This window comes from Ascaphus truei, chromosome 6 (genome assembly GCF_040206685.1).
Source record: "Ascaphus truei isolate aAscTru1 chromosome 6, aAscTru1.hap1, whole genome shotgun sequence".
NCBI classification, from domain to species: Eukaryota; Metazoa; Chordata; class Amphibia; order Anura; family Ascaphidae; genus Ascaphus; species Ascaphus truei.
Window position 1 is genome coordinate 60,541,615 of NC_134488.1, and position 18,532 is coordinate 60,560,146.

Sequence of the window (18,532 nt, forward strand, 5' to 3'; positions counted from 1 at the left end):
CTTAACTTACCTTGGTAACAACGACGCGTCTCCATGGCAACCGACGTCAATTGACGCTGCGGGGTCATGTCACGTTGCGATGGCAACGTGACGTCACACAACCCCGCGACGTCATTTGATGCCGGAGCCATGCGGGGGACGCTAGCCGGAGATGAGAAAGGGGGGCGCATGAAGGTAAGTTTGCGCACCCCTGGTGCAGATAATGTAGTGAGAATCTTCAGCTGGGCTTTGAAAGCGGGAAGTGACGGGGCTTGGTGAATATGGAGTGGAATGGAATACCATAGGTAGGGAGAGAGGGATCAAAAAGATTTAAGGCGGAAAAGTGCTGTAGAGGTAAAAAGTGCAAAGATGAGTCATCATTGGGTCGTGTAAGAGGTGAGTAGGGGTGTAGCGAAATATCAGCATAGAGATACATGGAGATGCATAATGTAATAATAATAATGTTATTATTTAGTGTAGAGCCTTAAAGTAAAGGATCATCATTTTGTAGTTTATACAGTAAATACAAATACCACTTGTGGTGCATTTACGTGTCTCAGACAGGTCTGCAACACTGTCTTTCCCCATTATTGCTTAGCAAACAGGGCTTCCACTGCAGCAAGGAATTCTGGGTAATGACATGCAAATGAGCACAGTGTGTCACTCTTTACTTCTCATCCATTTTGATATGGACCCCTATGTAGTTTATACAGAGATATCAGGGCCGCAGACAGATTTCCCGGGGCGCAGGACTAGAGTTACAACGCCCTCCCTCCCCCCCTTGTGTCGATGACCTTGCGATTTCCCCTTTCTTTATTACACCCCTGTTCCCATGTGTTTCTCTCTCCTCCGTCTCACTCTTACCCCCTCTCTTCCTCACTCACTCAATCCCACTCCCTCAATCACACTCATTCCCTCCAGCCCCACACACAATCGCCCCCACAAAATACATACCCAAAAAAAATCCACCCCCAAATACATACAAAAAAACACAACCTCTCAAATACAAAACCCCCACCAAATACAAAAATAAATACAACCACCCCACCCCCAAATACATACAAAAGAACCTGACCCCCCAAATAAATGCAAAAAGCACCCCCAAATACATACAACCACCCCACTCCCCAAATACATTACAAATAAAATTAAAAAAACACCCCCCAACCCCCTCCCCCCCCCCCCCAAATGCAAAATACAGACTTACTTGCCTTTGGGATGGTCTCAAGCCTCTGCTACCCCAGGCCTCCCTCACTGACACTGTCCCACGGCCAAGCCTCTGATACAGGTACGTGCTGGGCTTCTCTCTCTTGCCGGAAGCTGGGCCCAGCTTGCTTTTGGTGCGCTCGGTGTCACAGGGTCGGCGTGGGACAGTGTCAGTGAGGGAGGTCCGCAGCTGGGGACGGCCGGGGCCCGGCGGCAACGAGAGGACCGGCAGCCAGGCTAACAACTTGGCCTGGCCCAACTTCTAACGCTGGCTGGCCGGGCCCCGGGACACTTGTCCTGGCTCTCCCCTTCACCCCCACCCCCATGTCGGCGGCCCTGCTGAGATTAATAGGAAGCCAGCAGAGGGAGTTTAGGAGCTTAGAAGCAGATACGCGTGTAGAAGAGCAGAAGATGATTCGGGGAGCAGCTATTAATTTTGAATAGATTGTAAGGGAGAGCGGTGTGAGGCCAGCTAAAACAATGTTGCAGTAATCAATATGGGAGAGAATGAGGGTATGCATTAGTGCTATAGTAGTTGAGGAGCAGAGGAAAGGGTGTATCTTTGCAGTGTGGCAGATGGAGAAATACCAAGATTTAGTAGTAGTGTTTATATGAGAACAGGAGAGGGAGGGGTTAAACATAACTCCTAGACAGCTTACTTGCAAAACTGGGTAGATAGTGGTGTTATTGACTGTACTGGAGAAGAAAACAATGGGGCTTGAGGAGCTTCGTGGTGGCCATGTTAAGCTAGAGGCGATAATGGGTTATCCAGGCAGAGATTGCTGAGAGGCACTCTACCGTTAAATATAGTCCTCAGCAGAGAGATTATAACTGACTCCAAAGGAGAGTCAATGAGGTCAGCCAGCAAGAGCGTATATAGAGAGAAGTGAAAAAAAAGAGACTTGAGCCACATCAACGGTGAGATCCATAGAGGCAGTGGAGGAGTTGGCAAAAAAGATACTGAAGGGGCGGTGAGAGAGGTAGGAGGAGATCCAGGAGAGGACAGTGTCCTGAATGACAATAGATTGAAGAATGTGCAGGAGAAGATAGTGGTCAATAGTATAGAAAGCAGAGGAAAGGCCAAGAAGAAACAGAATGGAGTTGTGTCCTTTAGATTTGGCGATTATGGAGGTAATTAGATATCTTGTTGAGTGGGGTTTCTGTTGAGTATGCTGTACAGAAGCCTGATTGAAGAGAGGTAGGTTATGGGAGTTATGAGTTATAAATAAAGAAGTCGTTCCAGAAGTTTAGAGACAAAAGGCAAGAAAAAGACAAGGCAACAGTTAGATTGGGAGGTAGGGTCAAGGTTATTATTCTTGAGCTTAGGTCTCACAATAGCATGCAAAAAAGAGATGGAAAAGTGCCAGAGCAAAGAGTTGAGTTGAAGATATGAGGATAGGAACCATGGTAGAAGCAAGAAGTTGAAGGGAATGGGGTCAATGCTGCATATGGTGGAGGGTGGGAAGAGCAACTTTAACTGGAGAAAAGAAGTCAAAGTAGAATGGTGAGGATTAGGAAGGAGAGGTACGGAGGGGATGTCTCGGCAGATAACTCGCACCTTGTTCTTAAAATAATCAGCAAAGTCTTGTTGTGTAATTGAAGCAGTGGAGCATGATGTAGAGCAGCGGAGCGCAAACGGGGGGGGGTGGGAAATTTGTATGGGGGGGGGGGGGGGCGATTGCAAAGGTCCTGCGCTCTTCCCCCAGGCATTTAAATTAAATGCCGGGGGATTGCGTGAGCCTCTGCAACTAATTTACCGGGATTCTGGAGAGCTGCAGGGACGCGTTGCCATGCAAATGACGCTGCGGTGCCATTCGGAGTGATGTCACATGCCCATCTCCATGGCAACAGGGTCATTTGACGCCCCTGAGCAAGGTGAGGGGGGCGCGAGAGCAAGGTGGAGCAGGCAGGGGGGCGCAGCTGAAAAGTTTGCGCTCCCCTAATGTAGAGGAAGGACATCAAAAACAGAGAAGCAGTGGCGTGGGTTGGATATGTGCCGGTTTATTAGAGGGGTGAAGTAGCTCTGTTTGTCAAGAAAAAGTCCAAGCAAGACAGAATTCATGTTTAGGAAAGGAAATTTTCTAGAAAGTGCAACTTTCTCCAAATGCGTCCAGCGGAACGTGTGCAAGAGCGTAGAAAGTGTGTCTGCACGTGTAGCCAGGATTGTGGGATGGAGTACCGTGAGTGTTGGCCTACAGGAGTAAATTACCGCTCAAGCGAGAAGGCAAAGACAAAATTGAAAATTGTTACAAGGCTGTTTGCGTCAGAGGAGGGTGGTAGTAAAGAAAGCTTAGATTCTATGCTTGATTCCAAAGATTTAAAGGTGTGGTTCCGCCTTTTTTCTTCCCTAGTTGGAAAGCACGGGGTCACCGGAGCAGAACCACGTTACTTTTAGTTCCAGGCACTCCCTGGTTCCCAAAATACTTCAGTATATACTCCCGGTACCTCCCTGCTGGGGAAACATAGAGGTCTATCACCCGCAGCAGGCGGGCCAATAGGAAGCAGCAACGTCATCTTTCTTTTTATGGGAGAGGGAGCGGCTCAGTGAGTAAAAGACACTGACTGGCACTGAGAGTTTAACGCAGGGGAGCCTGGTTCAATTCCCGGTGTCGGCTCCTTGTGACCTTGGGCAAGTCACTTTATCTCCCTGTGCCTCAGGCACCAAAAAAACATAGATAAGCTCCATGGGGCAGGGACCTGTGCCTGCAAAATGTCTCTGTAAAGCGCTACGTATAACTATCAGCGCTATACAAGAATATGCTATTATATTATTATTATTATTATTATCTCTTGGCTTCCTATTGGCCCACATGACACGCAAGATTTAAGAACCTGGAAGTACCGACAGCACCTATGTTGGGTATCTTGGGAAGCAGGGGTTTCATAACTGTATCTTAATAAAAATAGACATTTAGCATGGAATGCTCTTTAAAGGTCAATGGAACACAGGTTGTGAGTAAAGCAAGGAGAGGCTAGAGGATGAGTGTGAAGACCATGAGAGAGGCAAAATGAGATGAGACTATGGTTGGAGAAAGGAAAAGCAGAGATTGTGAAATCTGATAAGGCAGAGTTTTTAGTAAAGATGAGGTAAAGGAAATGGCCATCCTTGTAGATGCTGGAAGCAGTCCATTGGGGGAGACTAAAGGAGGAGGCAAGGTGCCCAGGATTGAGAGAGATCACTAATGCGGACCCGTAAGAGGACAATGGGCGGGTCAGAAGAGAGGAAAGATAATCAAGATTTGAGAAAAATGAAAGGATCATCCAGATTTGAAGTCAAAGAGGAAGATGGAGTAGGAGGATGTAGCGAGAGCCATATTTCAGTCAGGGCAGAGGGGTGAGGAGAGCAAGAGGAGAAGGGGTCATGCACAGCTAGTATTTGGTTAGCACAAGAGAAAGCTTTCCAGAGGGCATATGAAAAAGGGAGAAAAGCAGGAGGTAAGCAGGGGACGGATAACTGGTTGGAAGAGTTGAAGGAGAGAGATGGTAGTTGAGGACGAGAGCTAGTGAGGATTTGGTAGGGGCCAGGGTTTGAAGAAATCTTTCATGTGGGCAAGAGAAGAACCAGGGATTGGGACAGGAGGTGGGAGGAAGGCTTGTAACTGTACCCTTAAGAGGAGAGGGGATAGGTGGTGGAAGTGAATGCAAGAAGCAGTGAAATTCGTGAGTGGGGAGAGGGAAGAAGTAAGAAGAGAGGAAGAAATGTATATAGAGTAAGGAGAGTTCTGAGGAAGGTTAAAGGAAGAGAAAGTGTTAATGAGGAGAGATGTTGGAGAAAGAATGAAAGAAAAGGGGAGTATATTGGAAGATGGGATAGTCGGGAAAGAGCAAGTTTGACGGTGATGGCAAGAAAATACATCTCAAGCTGAATTTAGTGGATATACAAAAAAAATGAGGACTCTAGACATTTTTGAGTCCCTGCAATTAAAAAACCAGCAAAAACAAACATGGTTTAATTCCTAATTCTCCAAAACATAAAGGATTTCACAAAAATGTGATTCGAAATGAATAATTAATCATTGTATTTTACAATATATTAAAAAAAATAATTCATATATTATTTTTTGGTGTGGGGTGGGAGGGGGAAATGGGCAGAGTCAGAGGATATTGCCCCTCCCCCTAACCCTTTAATTTGATTAACCCTTTCAGCCCTTTGCCAGCTCTCCTGGCACTGAACGGGTTAATCAAATTAAACATGACAAAGACCTTTAAGGTGAACTGAAGAGGTCAAGATTGACAGAATCGAATCTCCCCCTCTTCCACCTCTGGCTTTACACTGTTACACAGTCTCCCCAAATCCTTTGTGCTCAGTGACCCCTGAGTTAGCACTGTGACCCCTTGTGTACAGAGTTGGAGAAGCAATAGCTTTACACGGGAGGAGGGGTGACATCATCACACATCACACATCCAGCTAAACACAGCTCTGCCACACACAGGGGCTGAAACTGTATGCCAGAATCATTTAAACAAATATGTTAGGATGGGAGTTTTAATGTACTGTTAATTTAAAAAATGATGCATTTCTAATTTCAAAGCAGCAGTCCCAATATTATCTATGCCGGGGACCTCCCGACCTCTGGTGACCTTGCTTGGTGGAAACACTACTAAGATATGGAACGGAGGTGGTGTCTGGAGGTCAAGGAGACCCATTTCAGTTAATAGGGTAAAAATATATATCCCCCCCCTCCATCAAGAAGCATGGACTTTAAAATATAATGTAATATATTGATAACTTGGATCTCTTGACCTTTGGATCAGATAAATAGGGGATTGGTAATGCACAGCGGTGCCTCGGAAGCTGAAGTAACGTTAACATTACTCAAACAGAACTGCTGCTACTGACTCCAGTAGTCCACACTGCAAAATAGTTGAGGATGCCAAGAGAACTTGATTACACCGCTGCAGGAAGTATTGATTTCTGCGGGGAGGGTGATGGGGGGTGGGGGGATAGGGGAGAATACAGTATTTGCTGCTATGATCTGTGAGTTCTCTTGCAAAAAATAAGCTTTTGAAACCGCGCTTAGAGCGGCGCATGGCGGCTTGCGAGAAAGTCTTAGCTTTAACGACGTGTAAACTATGGTATGTTCATTGTCACGGAAGACCAGAACTTAATAGCGGGATCAAGGCACCAGACAGGGTAAAGCAGTTCAATAAAGAGTTTTTATTCCAGCCGGAGCCAGCAAGCTCAGCACAAAAACACAAATCTGAGCTATACTCACTAAAACTGGCATACCGGGGAATCCTGGCTGGGTAGGGGCTGCGTTGGAGGCTTACCCAGGGTTTCCAAGCTCTGTTGGGGTAGGGATCGTCCAGACCCCTCTGGTACAATTCGCGGCTGAGCACTTTAAAAAACTGCTTAAAAGTCCTACTCTCTGCTTCCCGGCAATACACAGTCCTGTAACACAAAGCCCTTTTAAATTTCTTAATTGTGAGTGTGAAAACAAAAAGGCTGTGCTACACCCTGCCATCGCACACTCATAACATGTGGCAGATTCGATATAACGTGTGCAATCTTTGCCTTTTGCAGGGACATCTCTGACCTTGTAGCCGGGCTGTGACCTCTATCCAACAATGGGGACACCTGCGCAGAACCCCGTGCCCCCAACATCTGTAAGTGCTCCAACGTTGTTACACCAACACACTTTCAAAGCCCACGTTGTCTTTTCTCGTAGCTTGTCGCAATATATAGGATTATGACAGTGATTCTCAGTGGTGTTTCTGTAGGGTAAAAATGTGCCGGAAACCTTAGGCAAAGAAAAATGTATTGATATCTAATCTACATTAATGTAATGCATTTATATTTTAGAAATTGACATACATAGGTAAAGAAATGTGGTAGAGAAACACCCTAGTTAGTTTGCCAGTCCTAAAAATGTCCTAATCACATTTAAAGGCGCAATCCAGTAGAGAGAAAAAATCCCCCTTGATGGGAAGCAGGGAGTCTCCAGACCTGAACCGCGTTATTTCAGCTACGGGAAACCCCTGCTTTCCTGGCATGTACCGTATCTAATGAAGGTTTCAAGCTCCCGCATCACACAGACCAATAGGAAGCATCGACGGATGACATCGCTACTTCCTATTGGCCCGCGTGACGCCGGAGCATTAACCGTTGGAGGCTGCCGGGGTCACGGTACCTGAGTGCTCACAGCTCGTCCGGTACAGTGCGGTCACATAACCACTTTCAACCAAGGTGGCCATGCTCTGTGCCCCCTTTTATACTTATGAGAAATCTCTCGTCTCGTTCAAAGGACATCACAACCTGCGACAAATCTAAAGAAAAAGTCTGCCAGATAACGGCTTTCTAATACTGAGTAACCACTCCCTATAACTCCTCTGCGCGCCATATATCCGTTCAAAATAGTACACCTCTACACATTGGCACGTTTAAAATAACTCTTAGTGTCCATTTAACAGCTAAAATGCTCATTTTGAGAGGAACTGGGGCTACTTTTGGAGGGGATCTGTAACAGGGGACTTATCCCTGTTCAGTAATGTGCCTTTAATCTAGCAGTGTGGTAGTTAATTACTAAACACCACCTGCCTGATCAGACAGGAAGGGACTCCTTAGCTCACTTTTGAGCTGACCTTTGGAGAGACCACATGTCTTGAGCTCTGTCAGAGAACACAGCAGAGCTGATTTCAAGACACAGGGAAAACTACTAAACCTGAAGCTGACACTCCCTGAGTGAAGGGAGCTGAACCAGGAACTGAGAAGATTTTCCCTCCAAGAACCAAATAAGACTTCTAAACCTGGACGCTGATATTTTCTGTGCACGCATGGGCGCGGTTCCAGGAGAGCAGAGAAGCTTACTCTACAGCTGATAAACAGATAAGACTTTCATTATTAAGAAACTGCTTATATCTGCTTATTTTCATGCTATATGTTTTGGGGCTGAGAGAAATGCTTGACTAGGGAGCTGTGAATTAATTGCATAGTGTTTTCACTAGAAATACTCCCAAGTGAATGGAAGCTTTGTTCCCCCCCCTTGTTTGGATGTTTTCCTGATAAAAAGGAAAAGGCACAATAAAGCCTTATTATAATTTCACCTTATAAAAGCCCCCTAATTGTGTACCTCTGAACGTTCCGTCTACATATGGTGTCCGAAGTGGGACAAGAGGTGTCTTTGAAGTTAAAAGGACCGGAGATTTTTATGCGAAATTTTTTTGTTATGCTTTTTGCCTACAAACAGTCTAAACAACTTGAAAAAAAAAAAACCTCTCATGCAGCAGAGGCAGAGTTAAAGTGATACACACGACTGAAACTTACACTGCACTGAAACTTACAAAAACCACAGATGGACTCTTTTCCCCAATCCCAAGAGACTGCTGAAGCAGGTAAACCTTTAATTGCCTATCACAAAGTGTAATACGGTCATTGAAATAGGGATTTTGCCTTCTAGCCATAGTCAGGGTTCAAGAAGTGAGTCAGCCCTTAACAAGCGATAGGTGTTTGTTGTTTTCAAAAGTTTCGCTGAAGCAGTGAATACAGATGGTGACCCATGAGGGGTACTGATTTTGCAAATAAAGGTTGCCACACCGCATAGGGCTAACAGCTGTGAATGCCGTATATGCAGAAAAGTGTGAAAATTGATACAAAGACTGTGCTGAAGCAGGGGAATTTTTAGCAAACAAATGCTGAGTGTAAAATTGCCCTATAAGGGGAAAAGGTATTTCAAAGCCAATTGCTGAGTGTTGAGTCACCCTGCCGGGAATGAAAGAAATAGTCCACTGCAAAGAATGTTTTTCTGCAAGTAAAAAAAAGTCTGCCTATATCCTGTATATCTTGGGAGAAAAACAGATACCCGAAGTGTGAATGCCATAATACCCAAAGATGAAACTGAAAATTACTGAACTCAGGCAGAAAACCAAATTCTGTTGCTGAAGCGGAGGGATTGCACCTAGCAAGAAAATGGTGTAAAGCAAAAATACTTTTTTATCTAGCAACTGCACATCTTGTATACCTGATAAGAGAAAATGCATGCACAATACTGCTGATATTGTAAAACTTATCCAAGAAACAGATATTCTACAGAGATGCCTGTGAGAGCTATGACCTCTACACGCAAAATATGCCCACCTGTAGGACTACCACAATTGGGGGTTCTAGCAAATACAGTGGCAACAGCTGCAATAGCGCCTCCTGAGGTCAGGAAGAAAATGACACCTGATGGAGGACAAGATACTGTACAGCGTTCCTGTAATGAACCCTACCCCACGGAAGAGTGGCCCTTCCAGTCCAATAAAGAGGAAGACATCTCTTACGGGGAACCCGAACCGAGTCACACCCACAAAACACCCCAAGAATGGTGGGGGTGCCTGAACTTGGCACGAACAGAAAAGCCGGGTGGATCCAGTGACGGTGCTAAAACTTCAAATGAAGATGGAGACCCCAGTATCCCTGAAGGGACGGTGTCATCCAAATCAAAAAGGAAGAAGAACAAGACGAAAAGCGGTTCTTCACTTACCGTGGAAGTAACAGACACGTCCGCAGATTCTGTGGAGAAAAAGGGGGACCGAGTTGCCCTGCAGCCTACAGAAAATGGAGAATTTGTCCCACGGTTAACCGAATATCCAGAGGGCCCAAGGCAGAAGTCGTGTACCCCAAAGAAGTGTCTGTCCGGTGCCAACAGTGAGAAACCCTCAACCAGTCATCCCAGGGAAGCGGAGCCGGAACCAGTGAGTGACGATCCCTTGACCAGCCCTGAAGACGCCCTGAAAATTGCCAGGCGTGACTGTGATCTACTTCAAGAACAATTGAAATTTGAGAGAGCAGATAACACAGAGCTACAGAAAAATAACGTGAGGCTACAAAAAGATGTGCTCACAATTTACTCTTTAGCCAGGACAGAATTGGACGATCTCAAGACTGAGCTAGATACTGCAAAGGCTACTATTTCCGCCATGGATGAAAAGCAGAGCCAATATGATAAAATGGTGGCTACGCTAAAGCGGAATTATGAGGAGGCACTGAAGCAGATGACAGTCTTCCAGCAAGAGGTTCACACTCTTCGTATAGAGCTGAATGCCTCACAACAGGAGGTCAACAGTGTCCGGATAGAAGTGGACGTATCTCAGAAAGAGGTTCAGACACTCCGCAGAGCACTTGATGCCTCACAGACCTGGAAGTTTCCAGAAAGGAACTACACAGTCTCACTGAGGAGCTGGACATTGCTAAAGAAACTATTGGTAATATTGGTACAGATCTCAAAGTCTCTCAGAAGGAGCTTCAGACCCTCAACCTAGAGAAGGAAGTCTCACGCCAGGAGAGTGTCATTCTCAAAGCAGATATGCGTAAATGGAAGGAGGACTGCAAAGAAGCCCTGAAGAATACAGAGACTGAAAAATGAGAAAGTTCAAGATTAAAAAGAGAAAACTTAAAACTGAAAGAAGAAAATTTTCAGTTGACAGAAGAAGTCAAGGAAAAGTTTGAAGCAGAGCACCGACTGCAGAACCAACTGCAAGGTCTGCGTACACACCTCCAGTATGCTGAGGAGAAGCAGCAAACGCTACAGGAAGAAACACTGCAGGCTGCTAAAAAGGTACAAGCGCTGCAGGAACGTCTGAATAACCAGTACGTCCCCACAGAGCAGTATGAGGAGCTAAAGGCCACGCTGCATGTCTTCAGAGCATCGTTGGAAGCGGAGCTTCGATACCAGGTGACTCTGTATGAGAGGGAGCGTGAGAAGGCTCAGAAACTGGAGCAAGAGCTGGAGAGACAGAGAGACTGTTCCATTCCCTTGAGTCAGTACACCAAGGAGAAAACAGACGCAGCGGCAACCTTGACGACAAAAATTACAGAGCTCCAGAATATGAAGGAGACTCTGATTCAGATTCCTCCAATACGGAAAAATGTATTGGCTCTGCCCAAGCACCAGTATCCCACAGTAACTAATGCCCGTAAGGACAAGGGTACAGTGAGAGTTGGGGACTCCACGCAACTTCAAAACAAAATTACGAAGTTTGAGCCACCAAAGAAAGCACTAGCCAAACCTACAGCTGCCCAACATGCAACAAACAGAGGTAGGAGTGCAGAATCAAAGCCAGAAGAATCCTTAGCTGAAGAAGCTGAACTGGCGACTCCGTGGTGTGGAGAAGCTGCAGAAAGACCACTTCAAGAGCAGAAAACTCTAAGGGCTAGTCCTAACTGCTCTACAACTGTTGCCATACACTTTGTCTACAAAAAGAGGAGTGCCCGACGCAACAGAAATCTCAAGACCGCGCACGCGATAAAAAGACTTTACGTGGAAAAAGTCCTCCTCGAGCGACTGAGGAGTGCTGATCTCGAGCATCTTCGGGAGGAGACAAAAATAAACTGGAGAAAGGGCTCCAATCCCAGCGGGACAGAGGGTTCTCTTCCTCCATCCACTCTCATTCAAGTCACAGAGATATCTAGAATGAGAGTGGAAGGATGGGCTTTGGCCGTGGTAAGCCCAAGCTTCCCACAAACAGGGGAGGTATGTAACAGGGGACTTATCCCTGTTCAGTAATGTGCCTTTAATCTAGCAGTGTGGTAGTTAATTACTAAGCACCACCTGCCTGATTAGATTGCTTACAAAAACCTGTCTGTTCAGACAGGAAGGGACTCCTTAGCTCACTTTTGAGCTGACCCTTGGAGAGACCACATGTCTTGAGCTCTGTCAGAAAACACAGCAGAGCTGATTTCAAGACACAGGGAAAACTACTAAACCTGAAGCTGACACTCCCTGAGTGAAGGGAGCTGAACCAGGAACTGAGAAGATTTTCCCTCCAAGAACCAAATAAGACTTCTAAACCTGGACGCTGATATTTTCTGTGCACGCACGGGCGCGGTTCCAGGAGAGCAGAGAAGCTTACTCTACAGCTGATAAACAGATAAGACTTTCATTATTAAGAAACTGCTTATATCTGCTTATTTTCATGCTATATGTTTTGGGGCTGAGAGAAATGCTTGACTAGGGAGATGTGAATTAATTGCATAGTGTTTTCACTAGAAATACTCCCAAGTGAATGGAAGCTTTGTTCCCCCCCCCCCTTGTTTGGATGTTTTCCTGATAAAAAGGAAAAGGCACAATAAAGCCTTATTATAATTTCACCTTATAAAAGCCTCCTAATTGTGTACCTCTGTGAACGTTCCGTCTACAGGATCTAAGAGGGATCGAAGTTCCGTAATTTTTTTTTTTTTTTACGGTTCATAGAAATTGACAGCAGATACGAATCAAAGGCCTTGTTTTGTTATATTTTTCACATTTAAGCTGCAATCCCCCTCAGAAGACTATATTAGTTTAATACTGTATCATTATTTTCTTCATCTCTAGCTTCTGAAGTAACCATGGCAACCTTTAGGCTGCTCTGGGGAGAGCTTCATTTTAATCTCCCAGGTGATAAATATTTAAAACGCTTATATATCTCTTGACCGCAGCATCAGATACAAAAATAAAAGAAATAAAAAACAGTGTTAAAAAGTGCGACAATAGAAAGTAAACTAAACAAAACTGCAAAAAATGGCAATCAGCGCGGGCTTCTGCTTTAAGATATCGCTATGCCTATCCCAACTATTTTTGCAGTCCCTTACTGTACTGACCTCTACCACTTCCATGCCTCCGCCCACCGAGAAACTCCTTCGGCCGCGCTTATAGTGCCGGCGACGTCAGGCTGCGGTCGCTGGAAAAATCAAATAGAGGTGACTTCCAGCGATTGCGACCAAACCGTCGTTCCGTCGCGTCACGCTTACTATAAGCGCACGCGACGGCGGCAATGCATTTGTTTTGACACGACGTCGCTGTCGCCGGCACTATAAGCGCAGCCTTATAGGAAGGATAACATTATTAATGGACTACCACTAGGAGGCTCTCAGTAGTAAGTGTTGGTTTATGCAGTGAGGGGTAAAAAGCTGCTCCGGTAAGTTCCCTCTAGCCCCCCTTTATTTACACGTGTAGGAAGCAGGGGGACACCGCAGCTGTAACACATTCACTTCAGCCCTGGGGACCCCCTGACACTCGATTATTTACCAGGGAAGGCGCCGCCGTTGCCTCTATGGAGGTTTAAATCCCCGCGTCACGCAGGCCAATAGGAGACCCGCAACAGAGGACGTTGTGGCTTCTTGTTGAACCGTGTGATGAGTGAGATTTAAATCTCCCTTTTCTTTCCCCAGGAGGGTACTTTACGAGCAACACCTTCCCTGGTAAATGTTCGGGAAACAGAAGGTCCCAGGAGATTAAATGAATGTGGTTCAGCTCCAGAGACCGCTTGCTTCTTCCACATGTACAAATAAAAAAGGGGTGGGGGCAATGTTTTTTCCGTATTAGTAATTGCCCCTTTAATTGAATCTAGCGGTCCTTATTGGTTAATGTAATCTAGAGATTAGCGCAGCAGGCAGACAATGCGATTATAAAGCAGAGGTGCGCAGTAAGTTGATGAGCCTGTGATCTCTCTGATCTTTTTATGGACCTGTTTCTTGACCGTTGCAAACCATTCCTGAGCTTTAACAACAGACAGAGGCGGATTTCAAGCTTACATGTGGCGGCCGCCTCCTTGCTGCCGCCCTCCTTCCGAATCGCAGCCGCGCCAATGTGACGTCACACCGCGCCGCGTTGCCATGGTAACATGTAATTGGACGTCGTCACATTGCCATGCAAATGAGACGCCGTATCACGTCACGTTGGTGACGTCCGCGGCGTCATTTTGCACAGCGATTCAGAAGGAGGGCAGCAGCAAGGAGGCGGCCGCCACATTTAAGTGCCTTCCCCTTAGACCCGATAGCGCGGCAAATGTGTATGGGGGCGGACATTTTCGCCGCCCCCTCAAATTTTGCCGCCCTAGGCCCGGGCCTAATGGGAAATCCGTCACTGACAACAGAGATGACTATAGCATGGTCAACATGGCAGTATCCCCTTTAGATGTCTCTCTGGCACCCAATACGTTTAACCCTTTGAGTGACAAAGGGGTCGTGATAGCTGATTGCCACGGCCCCCCAAGCACAGTGCGGTCATGTGACCCCCGACAGCCATTTTCTGGGAAACAGAAGAGGAGTAATACTTTTCATGGGAATGCAGGAAGTGACCAAAGCAGGAAACAACACACCCTTTGAGGATGATATAGTCACTACATCATGGGACCCCTCCGGAGTACCAGTCCCTCTGACGTAGTGACTACATCTTGGGGCACTATAAGGGGTAGTGTAAAAGAACAGGGGTAGTGTGCAAGAACAGGGGTTCTGAACAAAAAGAAACGTACTTTCTGTTTTGTTTAACATTTTCTTACTTTTGACCAAATGCAAAAACAGGCGAGCTGGCGACCACGAAATAAACATCACAGTCGACAGCATACAAATGGTTAAAGGGAAGTAAAATAAAAAACAATTGTTAAAAGAGGAATGTTATTATTAAACACCAGCTGAAAGAACCCGGCGTTGCTCGGGGATTTTAAGAAACCAAAACATACTGAGATTTATAAATAGATAATTAAATTTTTAGGTTTTTTATTGCAAAATCTCCTGCTAAGACAACAACTCCACCTTTAATAGTTTCATTCTCTCTGAGGCCCTGAAGTGTTTGAGCGAGAGCCTCTAATGCGTGTTTGTGGGACAGTGTGCTCTCGTCCCTAACAGTGATCTTGAAGAACTTTGGCTGCTCCTGTATTTTTGCTAATGTTACAAATTGGATTTCCAGAGTGACCAAGATTAAGTAGTAGCTTGAGGGTTGTGTGATGGGATCATGTCATTTGTGATGTCATCATTGATGTCATTTGTAAATTGTATCCAAACATAGACAAAAAAACTGCTCCTTGATCTCAGGAGCCATCATGCAAAATGTGGTTACGATATCTTAAGAAGTGTCCAAATGTATAGTGCAGAAACAGCCAACTTTCCAAAATATATAGTAGACTAGCTAAAAGTACCCGGCGTTACTCGGGAATTCTAAGAAACCAACCTCATCCCTCCCCTCCTCCCCTTCTCCCCTTACCCCTCTACCCCCATCCCACACCGCCCCCTGCATTTCAGATTTGAACCCTTTACCTGGCATACATGATCATGTACATTACTTTGTATTTGGATATATAGATTTTTAGATCTACTTTATCTGCCAGTTAAAAATAAAAACAGCATTGCAAAAGGAGATTTCAATAGGTAGGAAAAAAAAAAAATATCAGTGCAAACTGCAGCTTTAACTAGAATTAATTTGAAGCCAGCTTAAAAAAACACACACAAACTCTGTGTGTGCAAATTTCTACATTTGCATTAACATTTGCAAAGTGAACTATAGGGAGCTGAATATATCAGATCCCTGATACTGTGTCTCTTTAAAATGATTACTGGAGTCATTAGGTTATCTTATCATTGCATTTTAATGCTATTAATTGTATTTAAATGTAATAATTGCCATTACTTTACAAAGTAATTTAAGACTAGAATTATAGGCCATCTCACAAAACAAAGGAAATGCGGTTTTCATTGTAATTCCTTATTCTCAGGTGAAGAGCAATGGGAATGTTTATTCTATATTTTATTACATTTAACATTTTTATAACACTAGGGTTACCATAAATCCTTATTGAAAACAGAGGACACCAAAAGCCGGCAGCGCATACGCAAATGCTGAGCGCAGTTGGCGCTCATCTCTCGTGCGTGCGCAGGTCTGCGTTTATTCGCGCATGAATGCCGCATGCATGGTCAACGCTCGCACATTCGTGGCCGGAAATCGCAGACGTTTAAAGATATTTAAAAACGGCTCCCGGACGGCGAGTTTAAATCAAACAGCCGGAGATGTCCGGGAAAATACGGACATATGATAACACTCAAAAATAGACGTTTTCTTAAATCATTGAGAGTCCGTGTTACTAAAGACCAATATTTGTGCATGTACAAAGCATCCTGTTCTTAGCCTCCTTTCGTTCAGCGTAATACAGGTAGTCCTCGCTATCCAACGTTTCACTTTACAACGAATGGCATATCCAACGTTTTACAGGGCAACCCTATGGGGCCGTTTTTCGATGCCGGAATGCGCTATCCAACGCCTGAATGCGTTATCCGACGCTCACCGCCACTGATTAACATGGGACTCACTTTACAACGGTTTCACTATCCAACGCTACTTCCAGAACGGATTCTGTACGGCAATGTCGGCATTTTACAACTCATCCTTTTCTTTGCACTTCCTTATTCAATGATGGAGCAATTGAATTAATCTGTATATGTGGGGGTTTAATTGCTTTTCCATCAAATGAGATTGACTGTGAGCCTACTTAATACTTTCTACTTTGCGGCGTATTTAACATAACACAGCATAGAACATTAGCTTGAATCACTAATACAGGCGGTCCTCGCTTACCGACGGATGCCTTATCCGCCGCCGCATAACGCAGTCCGCCAGACGCATTATCCGAAGTTGGATTCGCTTATCTGACAGTCACCGCCGCTGATTAACATGGATCCGCAATCCGGTGGTCCAGTAACCGGTGGCGGTTTGCGGGACGCATTCTGTCGGATAAGTGAGGACCGCCTGTATACAACTATTTAGTATTACAGTATTTGTTTACAAAGGTGGGATCCTGGGGGTCCATGGAGCAGGACTGTGGTCGTTGTAGTTCCGGGGACCCCCTGCTTCTTGAGATTCTTACCTCCATAAAGGTGTCCCATGTACCATCCCTAGCAAGGGAAACAAAATGGAGGTTTAAATCTCCCGCGGCACGCAGCCACCCTTTGCCGCTTCCTTTTGGCCCGCATGCCACGGGACATTTAAGAACAAGAAGCGCAAGCATCTCACGAACCAAGGGGCTCCCGCAGCTGAAATGAACGAGGTTCAGCTCTGGGGGACCCCTGCTTCATAACTGTTTACATTTGAAATGACCCTAGGAAAGAATACGCCTTTAAATTAATGTATAGGAAAAGTTGGACAATGTGCGTGGGCTGGCAGGGGGGAAAAGCCTTGTCACTGAAGGGGTTAAACGCATCACTTTTGTCCTAGGAGGGAGCGGGCCTGGAACATGGGCGCTCCTTTTCATCTGGGTCATCTGGGTCTGGGCAGCCAGAAAGCTGTGGTTTGCAGTAAAGCTGCATCTGTTTTCTGTTAGTTCTTCCTGTGTCTCCATCCTATAGACAACAAGTTTCTATAGTGACTTGAAGCCTGACACGCCATACGCTGCTAGGATCCCAACACGGGCATGCCCAGTGGAACTAACCCCCCCCCCCCCCTCCCCTCCAGCTCTGCTTCCAGGATCTGGTTTCAAATTAACGGGGCTGCACATATAGGAGCAGCGTTATCCCTAATAGCTTTGTGCTGGGGAATAGCTGCAGTGCGTTCCCAACGGCAGAGGCATCAACAGGAGCCTTTTGCTGGGAATAATGATCGCTTGTTTAGCCAGAGGAAATCTGCTGGATATTCTGCATGAAGGTTTCCCGGAGGTAAGCGCATGTTTTATTTAACAGGTCTGTGTATAAAAGCAGCCGGGGGTTTGGGCTTTTATAGAAGCGTGAAGCCCATGCAGTGGCTGGCCCTTTTGACGCTAAAGGGGTTTGTAAAAAGAGTTGTGCGCGAGTTGGGAGGAGGAGTGGTCTAGTGGTTATGTCATTGCCTTTGAAGTGGGTGATTCCAGTTCAAACCACAGCATCCGGGCTTTGCAATCTGGGAAAAGTCATTTTATCACCAACATTGCCTTAACGTTTAGGTTGTAAGGGGTGGTGTAAATGCTTTTTTTAAAAAAGTGTTGTTTAATTATGAATGTCATATTTCAGAACACATTGGTTTGCATTACCTGTATAACCGTGCAAGTGTAGTATATAACCATCTGTGTATCTTTGCAAGTATGCAGATCTGTGTATATCATTATGTTAATGGGTGTCTATCAGTGTGTTAATGTGCGTCAGTGTGTCTGTATGTGTATCTGTGTGTCGGTGTGTTTGTGTGTCTGTCATCTGTTTATATGTATCAGTGTGTTAATGTGTGTATCAGTGTGTCTGTATGTGTATCAATGTGTATATGTATCAGTGTGTTAATGTACGTGTGTATCAGTGTGTCTCTGTGTTATGTGTAACAGTGTGTTAATGAATGTGTGTCAGTTTGTATGTATGTGTAACAGTGTGTTAATGTGTGTGTGTGTCAATTTGTATGTATGTGTATCAGTGTTATGTGTAACAGTGTGTTAATGTGTGTGTGTCAGTTTGTATGTATGTGTGTATCAGTGTATCTCTGTTTTATGTGTAACAGTGTGTTAATGTATGTGTCTATCAGTGTGTCACTGTGTTGTGTCACAGTGTTAATGTGTGTGTGTCAGTTTGTATGTATGTGTATCAGTGTTATGTGTAACAGTGTATAAATGTGTGCGCTTCAGTGTGTCTGTGTATGTGTAACTGTGTGTTAGTAAATGTGTGCACTGG

The 18,532-nt window shown here is 45.2% G+C and overlaps 1 protein-coding gene across 6 annotated transcripts in view; it reads left to right on the plus strand.

Annotated features, from left to right (window-relative positions):
• The window catches only part of DIXDC1 (DIX domain containing 1), a 124,733-nt gene that overhangs the window by 615 nt on the left and 105,586 nt on the right, over positions 1 to 18,532 (plus strand). For 2 of the 6 annotated variants that reach the window (XM_075604424.1, XM_075604425.1), the window contains exon 2: positions 6,710 to 6,792. In XM_075604424.1, the coding sequence (XP_075460539.1) occupies positions 6,754 to 6,792 (39 nt within the window). In that variant the 5' untranslated portion in view covers positions 6,710 to 6,753. Of the gene's footprint in view, positions 1 to 6,709; positions 6,793 to 17,369; positions 17,561 to 18,532 lie in introns of those variants that run through there. The other 4 variants (XM_075604421.1, XM_075604423.1, XM_075604428.1 and 1 more) reach the window with 3 other exon arrangements.